At 43.3% G+C, this 17,054-nt stretch overlaps 1 protein-coding gene across 1 annotated transcript in view; it reads left to right on the top strand.

Annotated features, from left to right (window-relative positions):
* The window catches only part of LOC126457235 (uncharacterized), a 112,857-nt gene that overhangs the window by 17,781 nt on the left and 78,022 nt on the right, over positions 1–17,054 (top strand). Inside the window, exons 2-4 of the mRNA XM_050093374.1 lie at positions 244–319; positions 15,604–15,665; positions 15,748–15,783. Of these exons, the coding sequence (XP_049949331.1) occupies positions 244–319; positions 15,604–15,665; positions 15,748–15,783 (174 nt within the window). The remainder of the gene's footprint in view (positions 1–243; positions 320–15,603; positions 15,666–15,747; positions 15,784–17,054) is intronic.

Below are 17,054 nucleotides of genomic sequence, written 5' to 3'. Positions count from 1 at the left end.
GCTAAATTTCGCGTCTGTAACACGCCAACTTCGTGGTGTGGCAATTTTAATGGCCAGTAGTGTACATCCTCCACTGCTAGTACTGCCATCTGGCGTTATTACACGCTGAAGTCGCACATAGGCGTTGGTGACGCTAATGTGACTGGACCGTGTAAAATGCGAGCACGTCCATCATTAAATAATTATAAGGGCAGATTTTATCTTACGTCTAAAGTAAAACACACATCATGTTGTTCATTGCAGGTCTTTCACCCTTCCGTGAACTGCAGCGATTTGAGTACTTGGAGAGAATGCAACGAAACGTATCCTGTTTCTGATGGTAAGTCTGAAAATACCGACTTACTCATTTATCTTTAGGTTCATTCTCTCACTCCTTAGCCTCTTCCATTGGCCTCGGTAGCTGTCCACGTTATTGTGAGTTCCCAGGCTCTCCAGGTCTTTCTTGACTCCACCTATCCATCTGAATTTTCCTATATGAAGAGGCCTCGTACCCTGCAACTTCCCTTGTTTGCTGTCTTCAACATCCTTTCTTCTCTCCACAGTACCTGTCCCAGCCATTAGTTTCTTCTACTCTCTATTACAGCTGTCACATCTGATTCATTAAACAGCGGGTGGATTTCTCTGTTTTCCCATCTTCTAAAAATTCCATTTCCTGACACTGGTCCAAAGATTTTTATTAACACCTTGTTTTCTAAAGTCATAATCTTTCTCTCCATTTGCTTGCTTAGTGCCCAAGTTCCAGCCCCATATATTAAGACTGGCCATACAGTTATCTTGTAAATGCGGAGTTTTGTTGTTCTTGTTAATAGTTTTCTGCTGGACAGTTTGTCCATTGAGAATAGACACCTCTCTGCAGATTTTATTCGGTTCGTTATTTCCTCTTCTATGTTGGTGTATGCATTGACAGTAGTTTCTAGATTCTGGATGGACCTAGTCATCTTAAATTCCATGTCTTCTATTGCCAGTGGCCGGCCGAAGTGGTCGTGCAGTTAAAGGCGCTGCAGTCTGGAACCGCAAGACCGCTACGGTCGCAGGTTCGAATCCTGCCTCGGGCATGGATGTTTGTGATGTCCTTAGGTTAGTTAGGTTTAACTAGTTCTAAGTTCTAGGGCACTAATGACCTCAGCAGTTGAGTCCCATAGTGCTCAGAGCCATTTGAACCATTGCCAGTGATCCATCTGTTTCCTCTTCATTGTTTATTGTTACAGTCATACATTGTTTTATCTGATTATTCTCAGATCCACTTTTTGTGATTACGCTATTAGCACTTAAGCTGTTCTTATTAGTTCCAATTCCGCCTCCGCTATAACGGTAGTATTATCGGCAAAATGCTAACAGTTTCACTTGACCACCTAATTTACACTTTTTTCCCACTGATGACGCTCTTTTTTCTGTCTTCTCCAATAGCAAGGTAAATAGGCTGGAGGAGATGCAGTGTTCCTGTTTGTCACTTGTCTCCACTGTAAAACATTTGGACTTCCTACCTTCAAATCTCACTTCAGTTTTCTCACTGTACATTTTGGTCAGCCTAATCAGTTTCGAAGGTACTCCTGATTCTTCCATTATCTTCTATATGCGTTTCTGTGGATAATTCCTACATATTATCAATTACTTGTCTGAGAATGAATATGTATTCCTTTGCTGAAATGCCTTATCGAAATCCGACCTGATGCTCTTCAAGGTGTTCCTCTACATATGGTAACAGCCTTAGTAAGAGAATGCAAACAAAGATCTTGTACACACTGCATAGTAACGATATATGCAACTGTAATTCTCAAACTTGGTTCTGTTTCCTTTCTTATGTATTGAACATAGTACTACTTGTTGCCATTCAAAACCGCAGAATCATTCTACACGATGCTTTTCTGCATACTTCTTCGCCTTGTTTCGGTGGTTCTATTGTCATATCATCGGTTCCAGGAGCCTTATTGTTCTTCATTTGCTTTAGAAATTCATCCGTTTCCCTCACATTAGACTCTCCACTTTTGGTCTGGTCCTTCCATAGGTCTTTGTTTCCTCATATCTTTTGCTACAGCGACACTCAACAGTTCTTTGAAATAGTCCTTCCATAAGTTCATGCCCTCTTCTTAGCCGGCCATCAAGTCACCTTCATTGTTCTACATCGTTGAAATGTTTCATTTTTAACCCTCCAAGAAAAATCTTACATAGCTATACAATCCTCTTACATTGTTCTTGTCTTTGTCTTTTTCAGCTTTTTCTAGTTGCTTGTTGATGAACTGCCTCTTTCCTCTTCCTATTGCTTTCCTAATTCCTCTTGATGCCTTTGAATATTCTTCTCTACACTGTAGAGCATCGTCACTTAGCATCCTCTGTTTGTACTCTTTTCTCTTGTCACCTTTTAGCACTCCTTATTGTACTATATTTTATCCCTCCCTTTCCTTTCTTGCATTTTTTGGTGTTCCATCACAGTCTCAAACATTACAGGTATGAATGTTTCCCGACTTTTTTTCTTCCTCTTTTCTTTCTCCTTTTTCTTCTACTTCTTCCAGAATTTGAAATCAATCCTGTAGCCTTACCTTGTATTCACTCCTTATCTCCTCATTAACTGAGTACCCATGTGTGTATTTATTTCATTTCTATTAATCATCTCCTTCTCCTCACCTCTCTCTATCCATCTCCTCTGCCCCCTCTCAGCCGAAATATTTCTCCCCCTCTCCCTGTCCACCACCTCCACCAACTGCTTGCTATCCATCTCCTCCCACCTCCCTCTCTCTATCTATCTGCTACTCCCTCCTCTCTTTGTCCATTTCCTCCTCAGCCTCACTCCATCCTTTTCCTCTTTCCTTTCTGTGTCCATTTGCTCTTCCCCCTCTCACTGTCCATGTTCACCGATTCCTTTCTCTGTCCATCTCTCCCTCCCCCTCTCACTATGTCATACAATGGTGTAATTTTTTAGGTACATTCAGCGGCATATGTGGATACTGTCTCCTAAATGAGTTATGAAAAGAATTAGCAGCAAAGAAATAGTAATGAATTTAAACATCATGACATCACGCCTGATGTGACAGTTTTGCTGCATGAATGGCGAAAATAAAGTAAGCGATACATATTTTTCCTTTCGTTATTTCGTTGGGGTTGTAAGAAAGCAAGTTTCGTAAAGATTTGAATGTCTGTGTCAAGTTTGTTGCTAGTCACTAAGTGCTCTCATTCTCAAATAATGGAATGTTCAAATGTGTGTGAAATCTTATGGGACTTAACTGCTAAGGTCATCAGTCCCTAAGCTTACACACTACTTAACCTAAATTATCTTAAGGACAAACACACACACACATCCATGCCCGAGGGAGGACTCGAACCTCTGCTGGTACCAGCTGCTCAGTCCATGACTGCAGCGCCTTAGACCGCTCGGCTAACAAATAATGGACAGTGCACATAATAGCTATATGTTATGCAACAAATAGTGTGGAAGTATGGATTAAACATATCGAAGATTGTATAAGCATTTTATTTATTACTTTCAATCGTATCACGTAGCACATATCAGCCAATAAAAGCATTTTTACAAACATTATAAACTCCCAAAGGCAAAGAGTAGATAGCTTTTCCAAAGAGTAAGTACTTTCCCCTGATTCGCGTAATATTCTTCAAATCAATAACCATGTATCGTACAACATACTTTCTAAAGTAGCTCATGTTCTTCCTCGGGGTTCAGGCTATCTCTGTACCAAATGTTATCTAAATCGATTCATTGGGTTAGTAATAATAAACTTAAACGTCATGCATGATGCACAGTTTTTCACTCATCTCAGCGTTTATGGTGCCGTAAAAACTATATATCATACAATGATATAATTTTACAGATACATTCAGTAGTATATGCGAACACTTTCTGCAAAATGAGTCACGAATACAGTGAGTACTAAAGAAGGAATAAATTAAAACGTTTAGCCTGATGCGACACTGAACCGTGAAAACATAGTAAGCGATAAACTTTTTTCCTTCTTCATTTTGTTGGGGAGTGTCAGCGAGAAAAAGTTTCGTGAAGGTTTGAAATTATGTTTAAAGTTTGTTGCAAGTCCCTAAGTGCTCTTGATGAATTAAATCTAAATGTTGGCATGTCGTGGCCTATACTTCATTTTCACCCTCACCCTTAGTCTTATAACAGGAAGGTAGTTCTTACCACTACAGCGATTCTTTCTAGACAGTAAGTGATATGTGTACCAAATTTGGTTGAAATCGGTTGCTTGATTTTGGAAGAGATGTGGAACACACATTCTAACATACATTTTTGTAATATGTATCAGCTGAGTACCCGTCATTTCCCAGCTACGTGTTTACTCCATTAGCCCATCTCCTACTTCCCCCTCTCTTTGTCCATCTCCTCCACCCTCTTCTCTGTCTGTCTCCTTCAACCCCCCTTCTCTGAACAGCCTCCCCCTCCCCCACTCTTTGTCTGCCTTCCCATGTCCCTCTCTCTATCCATTTGCTGCTCCCTATCACCCCCCCCCCCCCAACCTGTCCATCTGCTCTTCCTGATCACTCTCTCTGTCTGCTCCTGCCCATCTGTTCATCGACTCTTTCCTCGTCTGTCCACATCCTGCTCATCTCTATAAGTCCTTCTCCTCCTTCCCTGCTATCTCCTCCTCATTCCCTTTATCCCCTCCTCCCCCCTCTCTTTTCATATGTTTCTCCTCATTCCTCTGTCCATCGTCTCCTCCTGTTTTCTCTACCCATCTCCTGTCTCCTATTACCTTTCTCTGCTTATTTCCCCCTCCCCATCTCTCTATCCAACTCCTTCACCAACCCTCTCTCAATCCATCTTTTCCTCTCCCCTTCTCTCTGTCCATCTTCTCATCTTACCTTCCTCTGTCCATCTCCTCCCCCCCCCCCCCCTTCTGTCTGCCTCCTCCTCTTTCTTTCCTCTATCCATCTCGTTCTCTTCCCTTTCTCTATCCATTTGCCCATCCCCCTGCTCGCTCATATCTGTGTCCATGTAATCCTTCCCCATTTCTGTCTGTCCATCTCTCCGTCACCCCTTTTGCCTCCACATAGTCACCACCACTCCAGTAGGAGGCTGCTGGTTCTTATTCCCGCAGTATTTCTTTACAGATTAAAGTTTGGCTGAATTCGATCCAGGGGTTTAGGAGGAGCTTTTCGTCACCAGCTTTGCAACAAAATGCACTTGTCCCATATATTTAACACACTTATATTACACATATACCTGTATTTCATCTTTATCTCTAGCGAGTTTGCTCCTGCAGTTTCGTTTGCACACAGCTCAGTCTCTATGATGTCATGTCTCCTGAACAGTTTGTTGTACAACATATACTATTGCAATCATATTCAGTGTTATATTTGAGTACTGCCTGCGAAATGTGTTGTGAATAATTAGCAGTAAAGCCTTAAAAAATTAAAAAGTTATGCAATATGCGGTAATTTTCCACGCATTTCAGTGTTTATGATGTTATGTCTCCTGAACAGTGTATCGTACGGTTATGTGATTTTGTGACTACATTCAGCGGCATATGTGGGCACTGTCTACGATTTTTTTGCGAATGGTGTTAGTAACAGAGAAGTAATAGATTTAAACATCATTCGTGATGTGACAGTTTTTCACGCATTTCGGTGTTTACAACGCTATGTTGTCCTGAACTGTTAGTTGCACAATGATATAATTCTGTCAGTACATTGAGGGACATATGTGAATACTATTTGCGAAATTTCCTGTGAATAAATAGCAGAGAAGTGATAAATTTAAGCGTCATGTATGATGCGGCAGTTTTTCACGCATCTTGGTGTTAATGACGTCATATCTCCTGGGCTGTGTGTCGTGCAATGATATAATTTTGCAGGTACATTCAGCTGTATAGGTGAATACTGTCTGCAAAATGTGTCATCAAGACAGTTGGTAGCAAAGAAGTAATAAATCAAGAACTCATGCCTGTGTGGCAGTTTTACTGCATGAACAGAGAAATTGCAGAAAGCGATAAACTTTTTACTTCATCTTTTTTTGGGGGTTTGTGAGCGAGAAAAAGTTTCGTGAAGATTATGTGAAAAGTTTGTTGCAAGTCACTAAGTGCTCTCATTCTCTGACATTGGCTGAATAAAGTCTTTGAATTCGCCCATCAGTCTGCAAATTCGCATGTCATGAGCTACACTACTTTTGCACCCCCAACTCCCAGCCCTTTGATAAGTATGTGGTTCTTACGTCCACAGCGATTCTCTCCAGACAATTGGTTGGTTGGTTGATTTGGGAGAGCAGACCAAACTGCGAAGTCATCGGTCCCGTTAGATTAGTGAAGGATGGGGAAGGGAGTTGGCCATGCCCTTTCAGAGGAACCATCCCAGCATTTGCCTGAAGCGATTTGGGGAAATCACGGAAAACGTAACTCAAGATGGCCAGACGCGGATTTGAACCATCGTCCTGCAGACAGTAAGTAGGTGTTTACCGATTGTGGTTGAAATTGGTCCTGTAGTTTAGGAGGAGATGACGAACATAGATATGTACATTTATACATACATACATTTTTATAATATGTGTGGATGGATATCTTTTTTCCTTGACCCGATTTTTATGAAGTGAAGCCTATACGGTGCTCCAAACTATGTTCAAGTCGCCTGCGAAAATCCCACGAAAAAGCCATTTCAGCAGCGGAAGATACGACGGTGTGTTTCAACAACTCAGAACATTCGTTAGTGCCAAGCTGGTAAGAAGTTAAATGTGCTTAGACCCGCCACGGACGCCATGCAGAAGATTTTTGTGTTAGTTATGACGGTACAAAGATACGCCCATGGTCCAATCCGACATGTTGAAACATTCTGTGAAGCTTTTTACATTGTCAGAATACCCTGTCAAAATGTTAGCTGCTAAGACGCACTGAAAAAATTGCCAAATTAGTAGTTCGCTAGGGGGCCGGAGGGTTATACGAGGTGTGACTGGAAAGTTTTAAGAATGGATCTGCTACTGCTTATTCGTTCGGCGGACAGGTAGACAGAGGGTGGGGAGTGAGCCATTGTTTTGTCCTTGAATGCCGCATGGGTCATTTGAGCTGCTTGAGGCCAAGTAGTGTCATGAAGGAAGAGAACTTTGCGAAACAGAAGTCCAGGGCGTTTTCCTTTGATGACACTCGCAGTTTCTTCAAGACATTACAGTGCCTCCCTGCATTCATTGTGGTGTTGTGATGCAAGTAGTGAACGAATAACACCCCCTGCCAATCCCAAAAGATGGTTGCCATAAGCTTCATCACCGAATGTTGATCTTTGCCGTTTTTTGGGCACTTTCGTCATGATTTTTCCAAACCCTGTTCTGACGTTTTGTCCTAGGAATCGAATGATGGACTCAGATCTCATCCCAGTGGTAAGCCGTTTGAATAACAGACTTCCCTTTCTCTGACGCATTTCCAGGAGCATTCTGGCCGAATCCATCTGCTGCTGCTTGTTTTGCTGCGAAAAAACGAATGACAGAGCACATCTCATAAGCAGACACATTTACACGGAGTGTGAGAAAAGTAATAAAAGTGAGTTTTTAACTACCAAAATTTTTTCAGACAACAATATCGTCCCCTTCAAAGCACAACCCTTCGGTAGCTATACACCGGCGGAGTCGTTGTTCCAATCTTGGTAGCAGTGCTGAAAGGCTAAAATTTGTAGGGTCTTTTAACATGTCGGTCACAGTCTTTTGAATGTTCTCAAGGGTCACAAAATGAGGTCCTTTAAATCATTTTTCAATTTCGGTAAAAGAAAAAAATCACAAGGAGTCAGATCAAGTAAATGAGGGGCTGTGGATCAACAGGAATGCAGCTTGAAGTCAACAATTCCGTGGTGGAAGTGGCTGTGTGACATAGGGCGTTGTCATGATGCAGCATCCACTTGTCTGCAATGTCCAGTCTCACTCGATTCACCCTTTTCCTGGGTCTTTCAAGGACATCTTTGTAAAACACTTGACTGATAGTTCGTCCTGGAGGAACAAATTCTTTATGCATGAGACCCCTACTATCAAAAGAAGCAAATCAGCATTGTTTTGATATCTGATTTGCTCATTCGAGCTTTATTCGATCGAGGAGATGTCTCAGTGTGCCACTCTTCACCTCGCCACTCTGTCTCAGGATCGTACTCAAAAATCCAAGATTCGTCACCTGTGATCACACGACTGAACCATTCGTGGTCATTGGCATTCCTCTCAAGAAGAAAAACGCATACGTTTTTTGGAAGGTCCTTCTATTCAGTTGTGAAGTTTTTCGGCACCATTATGGCACAAGCCTTTCGCGTGTACAAAACTTCGGCCAAAACTTGATAAACTGAGAAAGTGTTTAACAGGTCACCCATCATCCTTATTGTTAAAATTCGGTCCTCTCTTACAAGAGCACGCACACGTTCGGCGTTTCCGTCGGTTTTTGAAGTTGGAGGTCTTCCTGAGCGAGGTTCATCTGCAGCATGTTCTCAGCCTTCCAAAAATGATTTGTGCCAGCGAAAAACTTGTGCTCTTGGTAACGAATGTTCCCCATAGGCCTGTTTCAGCTTTTAAAAGGTCAGACTCATGGATTCCCCAAGTTAAACACAAAACTTGATGGCATAACGTTGCTCTAAATTACGTTCTTCTATTTTATAAACACACAACAAAATTTTCACTGATGGCGCTCTCAGTAATCATTTGATGGCCGTATGGAGCTGAAACAACTGAGCATCTGGAAGGGATGAACGCATCGGTCTACACGAATGGAACAACCAGCGTTGCCAGATAGTTTACAGTGTTATAAGTCTCGTTACGTCTTACACACCTCGTAGTAGTGTTAACACCATGCTAACTGGCTGCGTACTGGCAAGATACTGCGGTGTGCATCGTAAGCCAGTGTGAGCGTTGTCAACACAGACCGGTCGAACTCGCCAGCCGTCACCTGTCACACACACACACTTTATTTTGCAGAGAAATAAAATAGGGAAACTTACTTAGTGGAGGATCCTCATACACTCCTGGAAATGGAAAAAAGAACACATTGACACCGGTGTGTCAGACCCACCATACTTGCTCCGGACACTGCGAGAGGGCTCTACAAGCAATGATCACACGCACGGCACAGCGGACACACCAGGAACCGCGGTGTTGGCCGTCGAATGGCGCTAGCTGCGCAGCATTTGTGCACCGCCGCCGTCAGTGTCAGCCAGTTTGCCGTGGCATACGGAGCTCCATCGCAGTCTTTAACACTGGTAGCATGCCGCGACAGCGTGGACGTGAACCGCATGTGCAGTTGATGGACTTTGAGCGAGGGCGTATAGTGGGCATGCGGGAGGCCGGGTGGACGTACCGCCGAATTGCTCAACACGTGGGGCGTGAGGTCTCCACAGTACATCGATGTTGTCGCCAGTGGTCGGCGGAAGGTGCACGTGCCCGTCGACCTGGGACCGGACCGCAGCGACGCGCGGATGCACGCCAAGACCGTAGGATCCTACACAGTGCCGTAGGGGACCGCACCGCCACTTCCCAGCAAATTAGGGACACTGTTGCTCCTGGGGTATCTGCGAGGACCATTCGCAACCGTCTCCATGAAGCTGGGCTACGGTCCCGCACACCGTTAGGCCGTCTTCCGCTCACGCCCCAACATCGTGCAGCCCGCCTCCAGTGGTGTCGCGACAGGCGTGAATGGAGGGACGAATGGAGACGTGTCGTCTTCAGCGATGAGAGTCGCTTCTGCCTTGGTGCCAATGATGGTCGTATGCGTGTTTGGCGCCGTGCAGGTGAGCGCCACAATCAGGACTGCATACGACCGAGGCACACAGGGCCAACACCCGGCATCATGGTGTGGGGAGCGATCTCCTACACTGGCCGTACACCACTGGTGATCGTCGAGGGGACACTGAATAGTGCACGGTACATCCAAACCGTCATCGAACCCATCATTCTACCATTCCTAGACCGGCAAGGGAACTTGCTGTTCCAACAGGACAATGCACGTCCGCATGTATCCCGTGCCACCCAACGTGCTCTAGAAGGTGTAAGTCAACTACCCTGGCCAGCAAGATCTCCGGATCTGTCCCCCATTGAGCATGTTTGGGACTGGATGAAGCGTCGTCTCACGCGGTCTGCACGTCCAGCACGAACGCTGGTCCAACTGAGGCGCCTGGTGGAAATGGCATGGCAAGCCGTTCCACAGGACTACATCCAGCATCTCTACGATCGTCTCCATGGGAGAATAGCAGCCTGCATTGCTGCGAAAGGTGGATATACACTGTACTAGTGCCGACATTGTGCATGCTCTGTTGCCTGTGTCTATGTGCCTGTGGTTCTGTCAGTGTGATCATGTGATGTATCTGACCCCAGGAATGTGTCAATAAAGTTTCCCCTTCCTGGGACAATGAATTCACGGTGTTCTTATTTCAATTTCCAGGAGTGTATTTTGTGTGTCCTGCTATGTGCAGGATCAGAGGCTTCTATAGGTCTACCTCCTAACCAGGAGGTGGTTTGGATGTTTGGACTCCTCGGTGGATTTGTTTTCTAGCGTTCAATTGGCGAATGATGTTGCTGACTAGTGGCCTGGCGATCCGCTACTACGATCAGCTGTTACCAATGACTGTTGACTCTTGTGGTGTCAATTTTCCTCTAACTAAAATAATTGCAGTGCCCCTTGAAACAGCGTACGCAGTGATGTGCTGTCGGCGGTTTTTAATTAGGGTCGAGTGAGGGAAACACCTACCCCTACATTATTGCTGCTGCCTAGATAGTATGTACGAGGGTAAGTCAATTATTATCCGCAATTTAGTTATATTTTTGTTTATTTTGGTAGTACTGTCGTTTTACGTTGATGACGCATGCTTTGTTTATTTGTTGTTATATATTTGCAATTTTCAAGCTGCTAGGTTAGTTTTGTTGTCGCTGCCATACTGTTAATCATGGCTGCTCCGCTTTCTATTTGCACCAAAGAAGAGCAACGTTCAGTGATCCGTTTTTTTTTTTTTTTTTTTTTTTTTTTTTTTTTTTTTTTTTTTTTTTTTTTTTTTTGTCGACAGGCATATCAAGGCCGAAATTTATAGAAGACTTCCGGTACAGTACGGGAACAGTGTTTTGCTACAACGGAGTGTCTACGAATGGATTGAAAAATTCCGAAATGGTCGCACAAGTGTTACGCACTGTTAAGGAGCCGGACGACCGTTTACCGCCACAAATGGAGAAACCATTGAGCGTTCACGTGAAATGATTCTCTTTGACAGACGATGAACTATTGACGAAGTAGCATATCATCTGCAAATTAGTCACAGTTCTGCCTACGAAATGATCCACAACAGACTTGGGTTTCATAAAGTTTGTGCAAGATGGGTCCCAAAACAACTCGCATAGTTGCATAAACAGACGCTCTTGGACATCTGCCAAAAACATTTGGATCGCTATGGTAACGAAGGGGACGACTTCGTAGACAGGATCATTACTGGTGACGAAACATGGATCCATTATTACGAGCCGGAGAGTAAACGGCAGAGTATGGAATGGAAACATCCAAATTCGCCGTGCAAGGAAAAGTTCAAGACCCAGCCGTCCGCAGGAAAACTGATGCTTACTGTTATTTGGGACGCACAAGGTCCAGTACTGGAACATTATGGGGAAAGGGGCACAACATTAAACAGTGTACGTTACAGTGAGATGCTTACTGCCAAGCTAAAGCCTGCAATTCGAAGCAAACGCCGAGAATTGCTGTCAAAAGGTGTAGTGTTGTGTTGTTACACGACAATGCCCGTCTGCATACTACTGCCCACACTGCTGAAACGCTCCAGAAACTCAAATTTGAAGTACTGGATCATCCTCCATATAGTCCCAATCTTGCCTCTTCTGACTATAACTTGTTTGGTCCACTCAAACAGGCGTTAAGGGGCCGTCAAAAATGGTTCAAATGGTTCTGAGCACTATGTGACTTAACTTCTGAGGTCATCAGTCCCCTAGATCTTAGATCTACTTAAACCTAAGTAACCTAAGGACAGCACACACACCCATGCCCGAGGCTGCCCGAGGCAGGATTCGAACCTGCGACCGCAGCGATCCCGCGGTTCCAGTCTGTAGCGCCTAGAACCGTTCGGTCACTCCGGCCGGCTAAGGAGCCGTCGATTTGCCTCGGACGAAGCAGTGAAAGAAGCGGCACATTCCTGGCTCGCAGCTCAATCGAAAACCTTCTTTTATGAGGGCATCAGGAAGCTTGCACAACGATGGACAAAGTGCGTTGAAACGTAAGGAGACTATGTCGAAAAATGATGTTCTTGTAAGTTCCCTATTTGATTACAATAATATTTTATAACTACTTTGCGGCCGGCCGGAGTGTCCGAGCGGTTCTAGGCGCTACAGTCTGGAACCGCGCGACCGCTACGGTCGCAGGTTCGAATCCTGCCTCGGGCATGGATGTGTGTGATCTCCTTAGGTTAGTTAGGCTTAAGTAGTTCCAAGTTCTAGGGGACTGATGACCTCAGAAGTTAAGTTCCATGGTGCTCAGAGCCATTTGAACCATTTTTTAACTACTTTGCGGATACTAATTGAATTACCCTCGTAACTGAAAGTCCCTCATAAATGTACTTACCTTAGAACGGCGTTTCGGCCCGTTGATGAAAGGGCAGGAGCTCGGCAATGCTTACCTGCTTGTGCATCATTGCAAAAAGTGCATGCAGTACGCTCTCTCCATTGCAGTAATGGTTAGGGGATATCGAGTGCTTCAGTTGGCAAAGGATTTATTGCGATTGGTCAGTTAAAAAGAAATTGAATTTATTTGGAAGTGCAGTGGTTTCATAAAACTATACATAACAGAAAGTACACGTCCCCAAATACACTTATGCCGACACCAAAGCAGAGAGAGCCATACCGACCAAAACAAAGCTGAGCGTGCACATTCCCAAATATGCTTCTATTAGCACTGTGAAGGTGGCATAAAATTTGCTGCAGAATCAGCGAGGAAACAAATATATGGAAAACACTGACAAGAAGGGACAGGATTGTGGGGCGTATGTTACGACATCAGGAATAACTTCCATAATTCAAGAGGTAGTTGCAAAGATTGGAATATATCCAACAAATAATTGATGACAGTGGGTACAAGTGCTACTCTGAAATGAGAAGGTTGGCGCAGAGTACGAAATCGTGGTGGGTCGCATCAAACCAGACAGAAGACTGATGCTCACGTAACAACTGATAAACCAAAGGCACTGATCAAAACCTGTATTCTGCCATGTGGGTGTTACGCATTTATTTAATTCAAAAACAATACTTTCTTGGCGATAGCCCAATGTAGTTCACTAGTCCCAAAAGTCACTAAAAATCTCACACTTACAAGGAAAATGACACTAACAGCGACCACGTGGTTATAAACGATTTATAAAGGGGAGAGTGAAGTACCTGGGGGGATAATGTACCTACGAACGTTTGATGTTTCCTGGTTCGTGTTTCAGCCTAGTGATTTATTTTAGAATCACATGAAGGTACGCGCAGTAGAGAGCTAAAATCAGTTATTGTAATTTTTTTGCATTTTTTGTTGATGTGAGGTTTTGTTTGCGCAGCATTTGTAACTATTCTTAATTCCTTACATTTATGTGCCGCGATATATATTTAAGCCATTTAGAAGATGATATTAATTCTTCAGCCATAGAATTTCACGGTGAGTAAAATTCTATATATTTTTAAAACTAATTGTATAGCATATGGTCAGGTAAGCCATACGTTGGTTGTACACCGTCTTGTACCTTGACACGGAAGAAGTTATTCTATCGTGGAAGAAGCGATATTTGCAAATGAAGCAATTGTGAGTTCCTTTAATGTCGTAGCAATTTGACCTGTCCTGAAGATGGAAATTTGTGTTTTCAATAGCTTTCATTTCAAAATGTATCCAACTTTTAACTAGGTTTTGATAATGCTTCTACTTAATTTGATTTCACTTTTTGGTTATTGCGATTTTTTAAAGTAATAATGTAACAAACAGACTATTAAATACAGCATCGGCTAGATTATATCAACTGGGACACTTTTAAATTTCAGTTGAATATTTGTTCCTAAGTACTTGATCATATTGTACCCTGACACACTTTTCCACACTTGGAAAACCTTACTTTTGTGGAGTACTTTCTGTAATTACAGAAAAAGACTGTAGCACTTTAAAAGCGAATGCTATCATTTAAAAATGGAATAACAAAATATGGCAAACTTCGGTTACAATACTGACTAGAGGTGGAAGTCTTAAAAGTGTTTCAAGGTACAACACTCTCTCCTGCTATCGCCAAGACAAGACATACATGAAGAACTAGCACGTTGGAGTGTGGGACATGGCTGTTCTGTGCAGCCGTCTTCTATACCAATGGATGCCATTAAATCAGCTGCTAGATTTAATCGACGATGTTGGAGTTGCCCTGGTCACAATACACCATGACCACAGAACATGTTAATAATGCAGCTCCTCTAGAGCTCTTTCTTGTAAGATCCTCAGGATATGCGTGTACATCTTTTTCTCGCCGCGCACTGTGGCACAGAGACATATGACGAGTGCTGCTTCGCAATGTCTTTTCCCTGAAACAACAGACAGCAACCCTATTTATAGCCTCTATTGAGTACTTTTCAGCCAGGACTGTGAATAAATATTTGTCTGCCAGCGACTCTTGAAGTTTGATAAAGCTCTTTCAGGGATTCTGCCATTCATCCTGTATCCAACTCTTAACAGAGCATACAAAGAACGTAAACATTGCGTGCTATTTCACGTTTTCCCCCGCTTTGGTAAACGGACAGTCCCATTCTTGTAGGAAGGGTTATCCTCGTAGAGAAATTACGCCACAACACATGGGTTCAATGAAAGCACCAATGTTCTAGAAGCTTTGCAACTATAATAACCAGAACTGGATCCTGTGTCTGCTAGTTGCATTAACCAGACACCTCATCATAATACGCTTCTGCAGCGGGAACTGCCATAGTCACCCATATGCTCTCGCAATGGTTTGGTTCCCATGCAACATTAGCTACATATGTCGAACATACAGTAGCTCCTGAAAGAAGATATGTAGGCTTACACAGAATCAGCCAATTAAACTTTACTATTACATCACCCTGAATTTTCTTAATTTCTATACGTAATCAGATAATTATACAAGTACCATAAAGCTAGAATTAGACGAGATGGAGCGTGAACTGCAATCCAGTGCAACACTACAGGAGGCACATGAAAAACGTACTACCTCAGTGACCTCAGAGATGAAGAGTCCCATGCTTTGCGAACCGCAAACCGCCAGTGATCAAATTAACCGAATTCGTCCATCAAGACCAGTGCAATCAACTATTTTTTTGACATGTCGACAGTGCAATACAGCAGTTTTACCTAATTAAATGTCTCACGAATGTATAAAATATGGGTAGGTTCAAATGGCTCTGAGAACTACGGGACTTAACTTCTGAGGTCATCAGTCCCCTAGAACTTAGAACTACTTAAACCTAACTAACCTAAGGACATCACACACATCTATACCCGAGGCAGGATTCGAACCTGCGACCGTAGCGGTCGCGCGGTTCCAGACTGTAGCGCCTAGAACCGCTCGGCCACTCCGGCCGGCAAATATGGGTTGTTTACCATGTTATGAATATACTCACAGCATATTCATTCAGCTAAGCTTAAACGGCAAAATCATTGTGTGTTGTTTCAGAAACGATCATTTCCTTCCGGAAAAACGGCACTATACCAGACAAGTATGATACAACAGCAAGGGTAAGTGCAGGTATCAGCATTCATTACTTCATTATTATTTGTATCCAGTGTGCATGATGTAATAAATATTCTTATTTTCCAGTGCTTCGCTGACTGTTATGGAAAGAAGACCACTATGGTAAGCAATTACTCTCTGAATCTGTTATCGTCTAGAAATATTTTTATGGGATGTACCAATATAGTGCTACATTTCCTGCAATATTTCATTAGCTTTGGAAGGAAAATCAGCATTGGTCGTATTTTGTTTTATTGTCAGCAAAATCGATTTTCGGTCACTTAGTGACCATCCTCAGTGCTGTAATATACAATTAAAATTGTGCCTACCAATCCCGTGACCATCCTCAGTGCTGTAATATACAATTAAAATTGTGCCTACCAATTTTAATTGCGTATTACAGCACTGAGGATGGTCACTAAGTGACCGAAAATCGATTTTGCTGACAATAAAACAAAATATGGCCAATGCTGATTTTCCTTCCAATTCTATCCACTATTTGATCGTGGTGCACAGAACACTCCATGGAATCGCCAATCAATAATTTCATTAGTTGGCTTCCTGTTGTACAGGGTGGCCATAATTAATGTTCCAGCTTCAAAACGCTGAAGAAAAAGAACTACTGCTCAGAATGGCTTCAGAATTGATGCAGGGGGAAACGTCATGGAACAAAAAAATTAGCGAAAATTTGGCTAATAGATGTAATGTAATGTAATGTAAGCCTCATAATGTGAACACCAACAGATGCGCGACACGTGGCTCTTCCACAGTTGGCGTCCGAGACGCCAAACATGACTGTCTCCATGAAGGCTCGTGCGCTGCTGCTAAAGCTCTTTTACAAGAACGATGACTGGACGCCAGTAACCGTGCAGAAGTTCCGGATACTCAAGGGTATGAAAAAAGGCATCGGTCTAGGGTCTGCTAAGGGTCTGGAGAAAATGATTACAAAATTCGAAAAGACAAGTTCTTCTAACGTAAGTGCAGTGTGGCAGAGGGAAAAAATCAGTTGATCTGACGTCTGTCGAAGAAGTGGCCACAGCATTGCTGGAGGGGTCGAGCAGTGGGGTGCAAACATACAGTGTGTGGGGAATTGCCCAAACATTGGACATGTCTGCGCACATGGTGTATAAAATCCTAGAAAATATCCTGCATTGCTATCCACACAAAATCATTCGTGCTCAGGGGTTGCTTCTTGCTGAACTGCCAGCAAGACAAACGTTTACTCTGGAACTTCTTGCTCGCATAGAAGTAGACAGTGAATGGCTATGGAACAGCCTGTGAACGGACAAAGCCCATTTCGATCTCCAAGGACATTTCAATCAGCAGAATTGCAGAATATTGGCAACGGAGAACCCGCATGCACATCAACCAGTACCACTTCAGTGTGCAAAGGT

This window comes from Schistocerca serialis, chromosome 1 (genome assembly GCF_023864345.2).
Source record: "Schistocerca serialis cubense isolate TAMUIC-IGC-003099 chromosome 1, iqSchSeri2.2, whole genome shotgun sequence".
Lineage (NCBI taxonomy): Eukaryota > Metazoa > Arthropoda > Insecta > Orthoptera > Acrididae > Schistocerca > Schistocerca serialis.
This window is presented reverse-complemented; position numbering and strand designations above follow the sequence as displayed.